At 39.1% G+C, this 16,039-nt stretch overlaps 1 protein-coding gene across 1 annotated transcript in view; it reads right to left on the bottom strand.

Moving 5' to 3' along the window:
* LOC309560790 (uncharacterized protein) overlaps window positions 1-16,039 on the bottom strand; it is a 332,027-nt gene that overhangs the window by 63,284 nt on the left and 252,704 nt on the right. Inside the window, exons 6-15 of the mRNA XM_082264455.1 lie at window positions 14,498-14,542; window positions 12,089-12,205; window positions 10,600-10,668; window positions 9,224-9,259; window positions 8,983-9,045; window positions 7,340-7,375; window positions 6,777-6,818; window positions 1,236-1,325; window positions 645-698; window positions 480-539 (exon numbers count right to left, since the gene is read on the bottom strand). Of these exons, the coding sequence (XP_082120581.1) occupies window positions 480-539; window positions 645-698; window positions 1,236-1,325; window positions 6,777-6,818; window positions 7,340-7,375; window positions 8,983-9,045; window positions 9,224-9,259; window positions 10,600-10,668; window positions 12,089-12,205; window positions 14,498-14,542 (612 nt within the window). The remainder of the gene's footprint in view (window positions 1-479; window positions 540-644; window positions 699-1,235; window positions 1,326-6,776; window positions 6,819-7,339; window positions 7,376-8,982; window positions 9,046-9,223; window positions 9,260-10,599; window positions 10,669-12,088; window positions 12,206-14,497; window positions 14,543-16,039) is intronic.

Raw genomic sequence — 16,039 nt, 5'->3', positions numbered from 1 at the left:
AGCTGCGGCGGCAGCTCACAGCAGGGAGGCAGCTGTGTGCCTGTTCTCCGTTTCAGGTGAGAATCAGGTCCAAATTTTTGCCTGAATTCGGACCTTAAAATGAGCCAAAGATGCACAGGACCCTTTTCCAATGTGGACCGCAGCCTCCCCAGAGCTGAGTAAACCAGCTCCATTGAGAGTCGGTCAGAGTCTCCTGTCATGCGAATTGGATGCAGGGAAACTTTTCAAGTGTATAAAAAGACCTGCATCCAATTCGTATAAGTGTGAACCCAGCCTCTAAATGGTGCGGGGAAATCTGCATCCAATTCGCATAAGTGTGAACCCAGCCTCTAAAGGATGTGAAAGTAAGAAATACGTTGTCTTATTCTATAAAAATATGCAGATATAGCGTTGGTAAAAGTGGCTTTTAGCTATGGTAAGGTTCCTAACTTTGCCTTAACCTACTGCCTCCAGTTTGGAAACTATAAAAATAAACTTACCCTTGCACCCGGAAGACCAGGAATGCCTTTCTCCCCTTTCTCTGCTTGACCATTAAATCCCTATAAAAATAAAAGAGTTATTTATAAGCAGTACAGCAAAATGAAACTATAATCCCGGTACCACCCTTCAATAATTAATAGGCAATAATTTCAGCAACAACTTACAGCTGGCCCAGGCAATCCAGGTGTTCCAGGATATCCAAAATCACCTCTTTCTCCCTATGAAGACATATTTGAATTCATGGTTATTATTGCATTAAATAAACCAATGCATCTGTTAAAAGAGAAGTATGGATGTCAAGAAAAAAATGTTTACTCACCTAGGTGAATACAGCATCAGTCCGATGCAGCATCTGTCCCCCGCCAGCTCCAGACCGAGAACTGAGTGATCAAACACCGCTGATCGATCAACTCTCGGTCTTCTGGCTGCAGAGAGCTGGTCACTGTCAATCACTGGCTCTCTGCTCTGCCCCTCCAGCACTCACTGGAGCACTGGGCTGTGGAGAGGGCGGGAGGGGCTGGCTCAGGCTCTCAGCATTTCAAGAGGATTTAAAGGAAATTTTCTGGGCGTTTTTGGTGTGCTTTACAATTGCGTTTTAGTGCAGCAAAAGCGCATTAGTGTGAAAGGGGACTTAAAGATTTAGTCCTGCACCAAACTGCATTTAAAATACCGTTCTGATGTTGTGCACTTATATGTAATATTTCTACCCAGTAAATAAGTCACACTTAGATCTGATATACAGGAAGATCATATACCGGTTCTCCTGGGATTCCTTTTAGGAAGGTTGAGAATTCCATTCCACTGGATGCTGGAGGTCCTGGGTTACCCTGACGACCGGTGTCTCCCTGTAAGAAACATAGCATTTCATATTGAATATATTTTCTGAAGATTTATGTGCTCAGAGTATACTTAAGACTCATTTACAGTAATGCGATATTATTCTTTTTTTTAGGCAAATACCCAATAATATAATCCTTAAAGTGAATCTATCATTGGCTTACCAAAACTCTTTTGGGCCTATTTAATAAGAGAAAATATCAATGTGAAAGTCATAGCAACTTGTGTGATTTTACTGGTCTGCTTGGTTGCTATAAGCTAAACGTGGACTCCCTACTTCTTTGCTAAATAGGCACCAGAATTAATGACTGCAAAGAAATTAAAATTAAAGCGGTGAGGTGAGTGGTGCTGTTCTGCTTTCATCAGTTTTTATGGTGCCCCAATTTTTGCATAAGCTCTATCCAATGGCTGGCAGCGTTAATGCAACAGGCTCAATTTACAAAGCTGTAACACATGGATAAGGACCTTTAATTTCAGACATGTGGCTGTAATTTTAAAATCTAATTGGACTTGGCTAAAAATAACTGTCAGCTTTTTTTTCCTAAATAAGGTTAGTTATCCTGGAGTCTTAGCTTTCCAAATCGAGACTAAAGTCATATGCCCTCTAGTGGATCTAATACTACACACCTAACCTTAAACTATCACACAGGAAAGTTAAACATAGACATAGGAATTATGAATTATTCTAAAGCAGGCCTGCTGTAACTTCTTTCACAAGATCTATGCTTTGGGATAGGCCATGTGGCCTCTACCAATGGGGGAACTAGTGTAGCAAAGTTTGTACGACACATTCTATACATTCCATCATCCAATCATGTACAAACAAAAATCATATTTTTTTTATTTCCTTGCACCCGGGTATTCTCTGAAAAGTGAATTTTTTGGTGCACAATTCCTGACCCTCTGTCAGCTGGTACTTAGTAGCTTCCCCAAAAACCTACTGAATCTTATTATGTCTGCAGACATCCAATGGACTGGATACACAAATATGTTGTTTTATATATATATATATATATATATATATAATCTGTTTAACTGCTTCCTTTAGGGATTTGTTGAAAATGGTATTTATACAGCTGAACTCTGCCCATGACTCATTAGCCTTATCAGGTCTCTAAAGATCAGCTGAACCTGACGAGTTCAGATTGAGAGTTACCTAGTTTCAGCAGCACAAAATCGCAAATGTTGATTTAAAAATGTGTGATGACCTCCCCCTTCCAAAAACATACACCTTGTCACACAGTGTCACAACCCCCCCCCCCCACCCCCACCTTCCCTTTGGCTTGACATCATTTATGGATGACCCATGGGTAGAGATGTGTTTACTGACGTTTGTCACACAAACAGAAATAGACATTTTGCTCTGCTGGGGTGATTAAAACTTGTAAAACAATGTCCTAAATCAAATAGCAGCAGATATTTGTGTGCAAACTCAATAACCATCTACAGAGACAGCTGCCTTTCATAACCTAAAAAAAACCCCAGAGTTTTACCATAAAGCAAGTGTTAAACTGGAAACTGGAAAACAAATAGAAGGAAAACTCTTCTGGCTAGATTGAGCTTTAGATGGCAGTTCCTTGAATGAATGTCTTGCCAGTGGGACTATGCCATTTCATATATCATCAAACACATATTTTTGGACTCAAAAGAGGCACCAGCACAGGGCTGGCAGTTGGGAACTTTAGCAACTTTAGGCGATATATGCCTCTACCAGGAACTATTTAATGTCTGTATTTGTAATGGTATTTGGTGTAGGATAACATAAAGAAACCTATACTCACAGTATATACTGAAGGGCCTCACAAATATCTGTTTTATTGCATAAAAATACATTCCCCATGGAAATCTCATTTTCTATTTTCAGCCCCAAAACTTAATGTTCCACCCCAGCATGTACAGAATATAATGCTCATTTCATCCAAGAGATAATATGATGCAGAGGTATACCATAGCTCCCAGGCCCAGCAGCCAGGAGCTTGGAATCAAATGTGTCCTTGTGGGTGATGGTGCAGTAGGAAAGACAAGCCTGGTTGTTAGCTACACTATAAATGGCTACCCCACTGAGTACTAGCCAACTGCTCTAGACACATATTCAGTTCAATTGTTGGTGGTTGAAGTGCCAACTTTGTGACACAGCAGGACAGCCCTGGGGGAGATCATTTGAGAAAGCAGGAAAGACGTTGCTGACAGTTCAAGGGCCCGCTGGAGATTTAAATCCAGCTTATCCAGACCTTTGTAGTGAGGCTCTTTATCGGATGGTAAGAGGCTGTGTTGTTGGGTGTCGGTGGTGGCCTCTGCACACTGTTATAAGTTGCACTCTGTTATGTGAAATATGGGACTATTTTACAGGATGTGGACTTTCCAATTCCTTTATGTTATTTATTATTCAGCGCTGCACCATTTCTCTTTTTCATAGCTCCCAACTGTCCCTGATTTTGAGGGACTGCTCCTGATTTGGAACAATGTCCCTCTGTCCAGCTTTCCTCCTCATTTGTCCCTCATTTTGGTCTGATCGATATAGTTGTATATTAAATGCACTTTTTATCTTTCAAAAAGTGTTTCCCAGTGCCAGAGATGTATAGTAACGAAGTAGAACTACTTAAGTACTGTACTTAAGTACTGTACTTAAGTACCGAAAGGCGGTATCTGTACTTTCCTAGAGTATAATTTTTTTCTCCTACTTCTACTTTTACTTCACTACATTTTTTTCGATGATTTCGATACTTCTACTCCGATATTTTTTTTTGTGCTGCATAGTTACTTGTTACTTTTAAAAAAATTACCACTGCCAGAACAGTAGATGGCAGGTTGCATAAAGCTCAAAAAAATGTGTATAATGTCATTTGTAAATCAGCGCATACGAAAATAAAGGCTGTGTATAATAAAAGCTGCTATACCAAATCTTTCCAATAAAAAGAAAATATGAAACAAACAAATAAATGGTGCTACAGCACTTAAAGTGCATCAAGAAACTACTAACAAACACAGGTTAATCATTTGAATAAATCATTTGAAATAATAAAAAACAATATGATGTTCAAACTTTTGACTTCTTTCTTTAATAACTACATAACACAGTACTTGTACTTCTACTTTCAGTACTTGAGTAGAAATTTTTTTTCAAAACTACTGGTACTTTTTACTTTTAGTACTTAAGTAGCAAATTTTTTGAAAAAACTACTTGCAATACTTAAGTAAAAAAAATGTTGAATACTTTAGTACTTCTACTTAAGTAACTTTTTCTGCGAGCACTTCCACTTCTACTCAAGTCACTTTTTGATCGAGCACTTGTACTTTTACTCAAGTAGAAATTTCGAGTACTTTATACAAGTCTGCCCAGTGCTAAACCTTTCAATTTCTGTGAATTTGTAAATTCAAAAGGAATAGTAGTGGGGAAAAAAAAGCACTCGTGGGTTTGATATTCTTTTGGGTACAATTCCCCTTTAAGGGGGTGTGATTAAGGGGGGGGTCTTATCTCAACATACTTTTGTTAATAGTTGTCTCTCTTTACAATCTCAAAAAGTTGGGAGGTGTGGTATACTTGTAAAAAAATATACCAGAGTATATTCCCCGCACCAAGAGTGTAAGTTGTATATAATTAAGAGAAATAGAAGAAATAAATTATGTATGTATATTTGGGTAAAGTGAATAGTGCAGCAGCAGCTATAGGTGGTAAACGGAAATGAAAGGGATTAGCTCTGGGGCCAAAAAGCTAACTACAGCGCTTGCTGAATAACGGTAAAATGATATCAAATATATACCCCAATGATTATATTAGTGACTGTATGAATAATAAATAGCACATAATGAAATAAATAATTCAATCATAATGGCAAACAATGGTAAATAAATAATAAAACGTGACTGGTCATATATAGAAAGACCAATAGGTATAAAGTGACTTTAGTGCTTAGAATAATTTAAAAAGTCCTTAGTGACTGTATGGTTCAGCTTTTCAAAGGTGCAAGTGCTCAAGCATGAGTGTCCATATAATTCTGTGACATCAGTCTGTTTCGCCATGATTTGTGGGTAGATGAAATCACTTACCAGAACCAGTGGGTCCTATGTGCTTTACTGCACTAGGACCTTTCGCGCTTGGGCTGGGGTGGGTTCCCCCTTTTTTCCTCTGGGCAGGTCTGGATTGGTAACTGGCTCCTCCTCACCCCATGGTATTTGGCCAATTATAAAAGGAAAAAGAAGCTCCAGATAGTGCAGTATCAGCAAATTTGCTCCAGAGCTTAGTAAATGAGCAGAAACTCTGCTGACTTTCATCATCCAATCATGTGCAAGCAAAAACTATTTTTTTTTTTCCCTTGCCCATACGTATACAAAGTGAAGCCTTAGCTGATTTACCAAGCTCTGGAGCAACTGCACTTGCAGAGGGCAACTGCACCTTGCAAAGTGTATAGTCTATTTGCCTTTAGTAAATCAACCCCAGAGTGTCTTAGAAGCGAAGGTGGGCAGAGGTTCACTAATCTGTGAAAGGCTGCATATAAAATTGTTGAACAATTTCAGGATGTTTCTCAATGTAAAATTGCAAAGACTTTTTATATCATCATCTACAGTACATAATATCATCAAAAGATTCAGAGAATCTAGAGAAATTTCTGTGCGCAAGATACAAAGCTGAAATGCAATATTAGATGTGATCTTTGGGCCCCTTAGGGGGCACTGCATTAAAAACAGGCATGATTCTGTGATGGATATCACTGCATGGGCTCAGAAATACTTCCAAAAATCACTGTCTATAAAAACTGTTTGATATGTCGTCCAAAAATGCAAGGTAAAACTTTATCATGCAAAGAAGAAGAAGCCATATCTGAACATGGTCCAGAAACACCACATTCTTCTCTGGGCCAAAGCTCATTTAAATTGGTCTGTTGCAAAGTGGAAAACTGTTCTGTGGTTGGACAAATCAAAATTTGACATTCTTTTTGTCAACCATGGGCTAAAGAGGAGGGGAATCTTCCAGCTTGCTATCAAACCTTTCACCAATTGCAAATATTTGGTGCAACTTGAAACGAAAAATACATTAATGTCCCAGGACTGTTAGGACCCTATATCAGGCAAGCATGGGACAACATTCAACATTCCTCTCCCAAAACTCCAGCAACTGGTCTCCTCAGTTCCCAGACAGAACACCAACAGAAAAAGGGAAGTATACAGGTCTTTTTTAAAAATAAAATTTAGGGGAATAGACAAATATGTTAGGAGGGGGAATGTGGGTGAATGCCAAGCTAGGAGTTGGGCTTTAACTAATTTCTTCTTTTGAGAGCCCTGTACCTTTACAGAAGTTTAATAGGCTGGTTTTGGAATGCTGAACACAGATCGTTAGTTTAATAAATTTGTGAAAAATTTGAATATTTATGTGAATATGACATGCCACTTTAATATTATAAATAAAATATTCAGGACACAATAAGAAATATTCATATAAGAGAATGCATGAAAACACATACCTTCTCTCCTTTCTCTCCTTGATAACCAACTCCCATATTGCCCTACAAATTAAAATACCAAAAATTAATTAAAAATGTAATAATCTGTTTGACAAATATGTGTTACACCTTTTCAGAAAAAAATGAAAAGTTGAAGTAATACCATAAATACTCCCCCCCCCCCAGTTCCCTCTGCACTTACTAGCATGAGTGATGAGCTGTCAGTGCCCACACAGCAGGTGCACCGACCTGGGAAATTTAAATTCACACTCTTCTCTCTGCAGGGCTTCCAGGACGGATCAGAGCATTCTGATCAATCAGCCCTGGCACTGGCTCTTTAGAAGGAAGGGGGAGATAAGCGGGGATATCAAATCCCCAGACCCGTGTGGGCACTGATAGCTCCTCACCCATGGAGGTAAATAGGGCAGGAGGAAGGCTTTAGGGTGGTAATTCACCTTTTCTCTTTTTTTTTTTTTTTTTAAGAAAAGGTGAAATAACCATTTAAACATTTATGATAAGCATGTTTTAGATGAAAAGATAAAATAGATTTTTTTTTTTACTAAATTGATAAAGGATTACTGTACCTTTGGCCCCAAAAAGCCATTTGGACCAGGTGGACCCTAAAAAAAATTGATATAATTAGATAAAATGATTTTAGATATACAGAAAGAACATGAGAACATGTATGACAGGATTTACTATTTATTCCAAGCATTTTTGGCCAGTTTTTAGTTAACCTGCAGAATGCATACACAACCATTAAGACAGACAAACAGACAAAAAATTCCCAACACACTTACAACCTAGACTGCAAAAGAAAAACAAACTAACCCTGTCTAACAATTCATGTTAAAAACAGAAGTTTTAGTTGCACAAATTTGCAAATAAATGGGGAAGCTGCAGTGTCCACGCCAAGGCTTCTCTGTGTACTGCGGTCCTAACTCTAAAATTTTTAGTCTTCAAGTAGCTTCTATTTGGGCACATGACGCAAAAGCTGAGGTGCAGTGGTCCACATCACACTCAGAATGGTCCTAAGGCAGTGTAAGTCAATGAATGGTCTGAACATGAAGGCAGTTCAGTGTAAACTAGCAGGTCAGGTGGCTGTGGAATCAACACCTGCCAGTAACCCCTTTTATAGCCTGTGTAGGCAAGTCCTTAGCTAGCCGCAAATTTTGGTAAAGCAACCAGAGGTTGCACATTGTAAAATGTTCAATGTAATATGGTCAGTCAGATTCATGTGTACCTTAGAAAACTTTTTTTAAATATATCATATAGCAATATTCAAAGTGTAGTAGCTAATAGCAGTTAGACATAATCTATATTCAATGTCCTTCGCTACTGAAGGCTAAAAAGGTATTTAGAAGGATGTACACCTCACTGCTCTTTGCCTCTTTTCAACCTATGATGTATTTTATCAACATGACTGTAAATAAAGCATCACTACCACCTATTCCCGTGTTGTACTTCCTCTTACCATTCAAATAATATAGTAGGATTTATTGGTTTATGAGCCTGATTCACCAAACAGGATGTTAACAGAATCACCATTACCCTCACCATTAAACATAAGGTGGGCCAACATAGTTACATAGTTAGTGAGGTTGAAAAAAGACATCAGTCCATCCAGTTCAACCTATGATGTGTGTGTGTGTTTGCTGTTAACTGTACATTGTATACCCCTGTATGTTGTGGTCTTTAAGGTGCCCATCTAATAGTTTTTTGAAACTATTGATGCTCCCTGCTGATACGACTGCTTGAGGAAGAGAATTCCACATCCTTACCGCTCTTACAGTGAAGAACCCCTTACGCACTTTAAGGTTAAACCGCCTTTCCTCTAGTTTTAGTGAGTGGCCACGTGTCTTATTGTATTTCCTTTCTCTGAAAAGTTTGTTCCTTATGCTAGGGTCGCCAGTACAGTATTTGTACATTGATATCATATCCCCCCTCAATCGTCTCTTCCCCAGAGAGAATAAGTTTAGTGCTTGTAGTCTTTCCTCATAGCTGATGTCCTCCATTCCCCTAATTATTTCTGTTGCCCTTCTCTGGACTCTTTCCAGTTCCAGCACATCCTTCTATTCAGTAAGTTCTTTTTGCCCACCTTTGCTTTAAGGCATGCTAAAATCACATCTCAAGAAATACTCACATCCATGTTCTTAACTGTTATATGACCTATCTTATAATGGCTTTTGCTTTCAAAAATGTTTTTTTTAATAAAAATACTACTTACTGGTAAGCCTGGTGCTCCAGCTGGGCCTGTCAGTCCAGCGGGTCCAGGTGGTCCCCGTGGTCCCTGTAATAAAATAGCAGTTACACGAACACAGTACTGATCATGTCACAATTAAAAAATGTTACTAAAAGAATCAATTTATGTGGGATTTAATTTTTTTTAGGTCATAAAGAGCAAAACAACATGAACAAGTTAATATAATTTTAGTGTACTAAATCAACTAAACCAAATATATACATACAGGAGATCCATCAACGCCGTTTGCTCCATCATCTCCCTGAAATAATACAAGTATAAGTTTGTAAATACAAAGTTGCCATAGGACATCACACAGTATTGAATCTTTGAGGGCTTGGCTTCCTCGAGCTATTTGGCCTACCATTAAACTCCACATCTATCTAGTTTTGGCTGTATAGATTGTATATAGATTTGTTAACTGCAAAAGAACAGAAGTCTTCATGAACACATACTATATCGCATGAACAGAGTAGGAAGGGAGGAATGGGTGTCCTCATTCAGCTCTATATGTATAGTAAAACCTTGGATTGCGAGCATAATTAGTTCCGGAAACATGCTTGTAATCCAAAGCTCTTGTATATCAAAGCGAATTTCCCCATAAGAAATAATGGCAACTCAGATGATTCGTTCCACAACCATTTATTCAAAAGTCCTTCAGTTTATAGTCCATATACATTTTTTTTAGCAATGTTGTGTAACCATAAAATGTCCATCCACAAATGGCAGCTTCCACAAGGGGAATAGAAGCAAAATCCAGCTGGAGTGACAGAGTGTAAAAGAGAAGAGAGGCGCCTCAAAGTGTAGTAATATGGGGACATTTAATGAAGGTGCAACATTTAGCAACTCACATGGTTGATAATTAAAAGAGGCACATCTAAGTATGTAAGGTAAAGCTATCCACATAGACCGTCCTCCTCACTGCCGGTTCTCACCACCATCTGTATGCAGTCGTGACCAGGAAGACTACCCTGCAGTAGAGCAATCTAAAAGCGAGGCTTGAAGTGCTCATGAAGCGCAGCGTGGAAGGGATGATGTCAATGTTGGTGCAGAGGATGGTCTATGTGGGCAGCTTTACCCAGATACCTGCATACTTAGATGTGCCTGATTAAATCATCAACCATGTAAGTTGCTAAATGTTGATCCTTTATTAAATGTAACCATATTGCTACACTTAGCAGCGCCTCTCTTCTCTTTTATACTCAGTTGTGACGTGACCCTACTTGTATATCAAAACATCGCTCCTTTATCAAATCAAAATGTATTAAAAAAATGTACTTGTCCTGCAAAACATTCTCAGACCAAGTTACTCTCAATCCAAGGTTTTACTGTAATTTGAATTGCAACTATTAAGCTCAGCAAACAGCACAGAATTTTCTTAACAAAGCAATGACATTATCTTTCTGTAACAGTGAAAAGGAGCTGTGCCACCTGCTGGCTGCAAAAGGTAATTATGATATATTTGCATGCGGGATTTCATATTTTTGTGGTAAAAAATAAATATGCATGATATACTTAAGAACTACAAAGAAATACTATAGGCTAGAGCTAACTTGTCAACAGCTAGATGATAGAGTTTCAGGTATGCAGGGTTAATCTTACCCTAGGTCCTTTGATTCCACCTTGTATGTAGGATGGTTCACCTTTCTGACCTTTAGGACCTGGAAAACCCTATGGCAAAAAAAAAGGGCAGCACATTTTAAAGCACTGACATCACTTTTTTTTTATTTAAAAACACTTCTGCCACTGAAAGTCAAGTAAAAGAAAAAGTTACTGGCTGCCAATGTTGTATTTCATTCAAATATTGCTACAGCTTCACCTGGAACTAACAGATTCTTTAGTGCTCTATAGAATTGCACCATCTAGTGGTATAAGTTTTTAACTGCCCTTGAGTATTTCATAGGCATGCCACTTCACTATCCAGTGTTTTTTAATATTAATATATATATTTATAAATATATAGTATAAGTAGTAAAATATACGTTTCCTGGGAAACTTCCAGTTACACCTATGGCTAATTTCCTTGTGTAGTTAACTTTAGCAAGATGCTTGAGCAAAACTCTCTGTCTCTGAGAATCTTGTCCTAAGGTCCAGTTCCTGTGAGTTCACTCCTAATTTTCTGGTCTTGCTTCTGACGGCTCAGCTTACCTCTAACCATGATTCCTATTTGCTGTCAGCCCTAATGCTCTGCCTGTTTGACAATCCTGTTTGACGCTAGTCCTGACGACTTGCTTGTTTTTGACCATGATCTAATATCTTGATTCTGTATTTTGTCTCGTTTCTACGAGTTTTTGCCAATCCAGGTGTAGCCAAGGGCTGAAACCTTTAAACCATCTGCATCAATGCGTTTCACAAATCCAAATTGAGCTTGTTCAGTATAGAGGTAGTTAGAGCTAATAAAGGAGAGGCATAAAGACATTAGGAATATACATTTCTACTGATTTAGACAACTTGATGATATCCATAATGCCTAATTGGGTGGTTACCTAATTCACTCCATTCTGTATGAATAAATATCAATCGACCTGGGGAGAAAATAGCTCCTTTGCACAGAATAACTATATATTCAGTTTCACAGAATGAAAAGTTTTGCAATTTTTTCTAAATAACACTCCTAGATGTTGGCTCACATAGGGAAGGATTAGAACCCCTGTTGGGTTTTTACTATTAACTGCACCATAACTGAACAAAAATCCTTCACTTCCTGTGCTTGTGTAACCAATTTATCAGCCAGAAAGTGAGGGAAAATCAGCAACACTGACAGAAAAAATCCCTGTCATACTTTTATTTCTGTCTTTTGTCACTTTATTAAGATAGACAGACAGACAGACAGACAGACAGACAGACAGACAGACAGACTGATTAATTGTACCATATGATTTTAACCAGGCCTAGTTGGAGAGTTTATATAGAACAGTAAATGAATGCTGAATAGATTATGGATAGATAGATAGATAGATAGATAGATAGATAGATAGATAGATAGATAGATAGATAGATAGATAGATAGATAGATAGATAGATAGATAGATAGATAGATAGATAGATATAAAAAGACATATAATAGTTAATGTAAAATAAACATTCTTACTGGTGATCCAACTGGGCCAGGAAAACCAGAAGACCCAGGTAAACCTTCATCTCCAGTGGTGCCATTACAACCATCCAGTCCAGGCAAACCCCGGTGACCCGGCTGTCCACTATAACCCTTAAATGTAATTCAGAAAAAAGAATTAGTTGATAAATATGTTATTCAATGGGCAATGGGCATATACAGCATTTGCAGTGATGTGATACACTGGAAGCCTCTACACTGTATACATTTTTAGATGGATTACAACATTATATACTCTTTCTACACAAACTGAGAAAATGTTCTGACATAAGTTCCAAAGTTATGGACTAGAGCAGTGGTTTCCACTCAGATGTGGCCATTTGCTTGCCTTTATCTGCCCCTTGGGGCACTATTCCTCCCACTGACACCAACGATGGGGCACTCTTTCCCCCTCTAACACCAATGATGGGTCAATATTCCTTCTACTGATATGAGTCCCTATTACTCGCACTCCCACCCATGATAGGGCACTATTCCTCCCAGTGACATCAATAATGGGGCACTATAACTCCTACTGACACCAACAAAGGGGCACTCTTCCTCCCACTGACACCAATAATGGGGCACCGCTCCTTCTACTGATACGAGACACTATTACTCCCAGTGACAGTTATAAAGGGGTACTATTTCTCCCACTGACACCAATGATAGGGCTCTTTTCCTCCCACTGACACCAACAATGGGGCACTCTTCCTCCCACTGATATCAATGATGGGGCACTATTCTTCCCGCTAACACCAGTGATGGGGTACTATTCCTCCTTCTGATGCCAATGATGAGGCACCATTCCTCCCACTGATACCAAAGATGGGGTATTGGTTACATCCACTGACACCAGGACATGTTCCACTTTTATTGGGCAGTCTGGCCCCCCTTAAAGTCTGAAGAATGGCATTCTGGCCCTTTGCTTTGAAAGATCTGAGACCCCTGGACTAGAGCAATTTTTTTTCTGCTCTGCATGAGTTTGGTAATAACTTGGAAACTATTCCTCAAAAATGACATCCATGATGATCCATTTATTTTATAGGATTATTTTGAAGGGGGGATGTGAAAAGTATATCTTGCAGCTAAAATAAAATTTTCTAGTATCTATTTAGCAATGTATTTCCTACAGGAATGCTAAATATATTTAGGTTTTATCATTTTAAAACATACACCATTTTAAAACATACACCTTAAAAAGAACTCATCATGAATAAAACATGGGAGCTGTTCTTTTGTTTTCGAAGATTCATGTTTTGAAGCTGTCTTCCTGATCCTTCCTTCCTTACATGGTAAGACACTATCCTAGAACTTATATGTGTATATCAGGTATCCCCCGTTGCTTCTCTGGCTGCTTGCTTGTCCATAGTCAGTGGCTCCAGTCCAGTCCAGTCCCATGATTGGGTCCCAGCGTCATGCTGAACAATGTTACAGGCAGCATAACATTCTCCACATCTTCTCCCGTCTGTCACATGTGCTTAGGGTGAACCTGCTCTAATCTGTGAAAAGCACAGGGTGCCAGTGGTGGACCTGCCAATTCAATGGCAAATGCCAATCAAGCTCCATGGTGCCAAGTAGTGAGCACAGAGCCCACTAGAGAACGTCAGGCCCTCAGGACACCCTCATGAAGTCTGTTTCTGATTGTTTGGTCAGAGACATTTACACCAGTGGCCTGCTGGAGGTCATTTTGTAGGACTCTGGCAGTTCTCATCCTGTTCCTCCTTGCACAAAGGAGCAGATACTGGCCCTGCTTATGGGATAAGGACCTTCTACGGCCCTATCCAGCTCTCCTAGAGTAACTGCGTGTCTCCTGGAATCTCCTCCATGCTCTTGAGACTGTGCTGGGAGACAAAGCAAACCTTCTGGCATTGGCATGTATTGATGTGCCATCCTGGAGGAGTTGGACTGCCTGTGCAACCTCTATAGGGTCCAGGTATCGCCTCATGCTATCAGTAGTGACACTGACCATAGCCAAATGCAAAACTAGAGAAAAACAGTCCAAAAAGATTAGGGAAAAAAATATCAGTGGCCTCCACCTGTAAAACCATTCCTGTTTTGTCTCATTGTTACCCATCTAGTGCACCTGTTGTTAATTTCATTAACACCAAAGCAGCTGAAACTGATTAAAAAACCCCTCTGCTTTTTAAATAACCAGATCAATATCCCAGGAGTTTAATTTATTTGTTGCTATGTTAAAAAAGTGTTTCTTTCATTTTTTTGAGCAGTGTACATAGCTACATTGGTCCAAGCTGGACTAATGTACCTATGTAAAAATATACCATGCCTGGATTTATCCTTTAAGTACAGTAAGTATGATTTAAAGGTGATTACTAGTTGTATTTTCAAAAATTCCAGGACATCTACGTAATGACAAAGAGCAAAATAAAAAAATAGTTTACTTACAGGAACTCCATTGGCACCTTGGAACCCTGGAACTCCCATAGGGCCCTGTAGAAAAAGCATACATGAAATGAGAATATAATTTGAATATGCTGTATACAAGTGGGCATGAAAAACATATAGCATGACTGTATAGGATTGACCACTTATTATAGAATATTTTGTTTAGGAAAATTCAGATATACAGTATAACTGGAATACATTTAACCACTTGCCATCCAGCCGCCACAGTTATACGGTGGCAGGTCGGCAGGTTCCTGCGAAACGATGTACCCGTATGTCGCTTCGCGGTGGCGCGAGCGCATGATCATGGGGAAGTGTGCGCACGCCCATTCGCCAGCTGGGAGGCTGATCTGTGGGGCCGGCGACCGCGATTGTCTCAGGGAACCCGCGAACGCTCCCCGTGGAGACAGAACGGCGGTCTGCTGTTGTAAACACAGCAGACCATTGTTCTGTCAGAAATCAACACAGGGCTCCTGTGTTCCTCCTATTTAAGAACACAGGTCCCTGTGTTGATTCCATAAGCCCCCCCCCCCCACAGTTAGAAAACACCCCAAGGTATACATTTAATCCTTTTATCACCCCTGGTGTTAATCCCTTCCCTGCTAGTGTCATTATTACAGTAATAGTGCATATTTTTAGCACTGATTACTGTAGTAATGACACTGTCCCCCCAAAAGTGTCAAAAATGTCAGTTAGGTGTCCTATCTGTCCGCCGCAATGTCACAGTCCCGCTAAAAATCGCTGATCGCCGCCATTATTAGTAAAAAAATAAAAAACATAAATCTTCCCCCTAGTTTGTAGACGCGAAGCATTTGCGCAAACCAATCAAAATGCGCTTATTGGGATTTTTTTTTTACTAGAAATATGTAGCAAAATACAAATTGGCCTAAAATGATGAAAAAATTTGACTTTTAATTTTTTTTGTTTATTGGAAATGCTATATAGCAGAAGATGAAGATTATTGTTTTTTTTTCAGAATTGTCGCTCTTTTTTTGTTTATAGCGCAAAAAAAAAAAACCACAGAGGTGATCAAATACCACCAAAAGAAAGCTCTATTTGTAGGAAAAAAGGGATATCAATTTTATTTTGATACAGCGCTGCACGACTGCGCAATTTTAAGTTAAAATAACGCAGTGCCGAATTGCAAAAAATGGCCTGGTCATTAAGGGGGAAAACCTTCCGCTCCAGAAGTGGTTAAATGGGGCTCATATAATGGGGGACATAGGATGAGGTACTAACTAGAAAGGGAGGAAGTCAGTGACTGGTTCTCATCATTCATGTTGGATGTCTTTAGCAGTATTCAGGGAGAAAGAGGGAGATTCTCTGTTGTCAGAACTATGGAAAAAAGTTCCCTGGAAAAGCTCAACTAGTAAAAAAGATGGTACTCTGCATGTGCCAGGATGTACTTACAGAGGACCTGGGGACATTTTGGACTCACAGAGAGTTTTGGCACAAATGTTAACATAAAAAAGTAAACAAACTTTCAATAACTGCAAGTTAAAAGATGTTGAGGGTTATTAGAAAAATATATTAGAATAATGA

This window comes from Pelophylax lessonae (assembly GCF_965119305.1).
Source record: "Pelophylax lessonae genome assembly, chromosome: 7".
NCBI classification, from domain to species: domain Eukaryota; kingdom Metazoa; phylum Chordata; class Amphibia; order Anura; family Ranidae; genus Pelophylax; species Pelophylax lessonae.
This window is presented reverse-complemented; position numbering and strand designations above follow the sequence as displayed.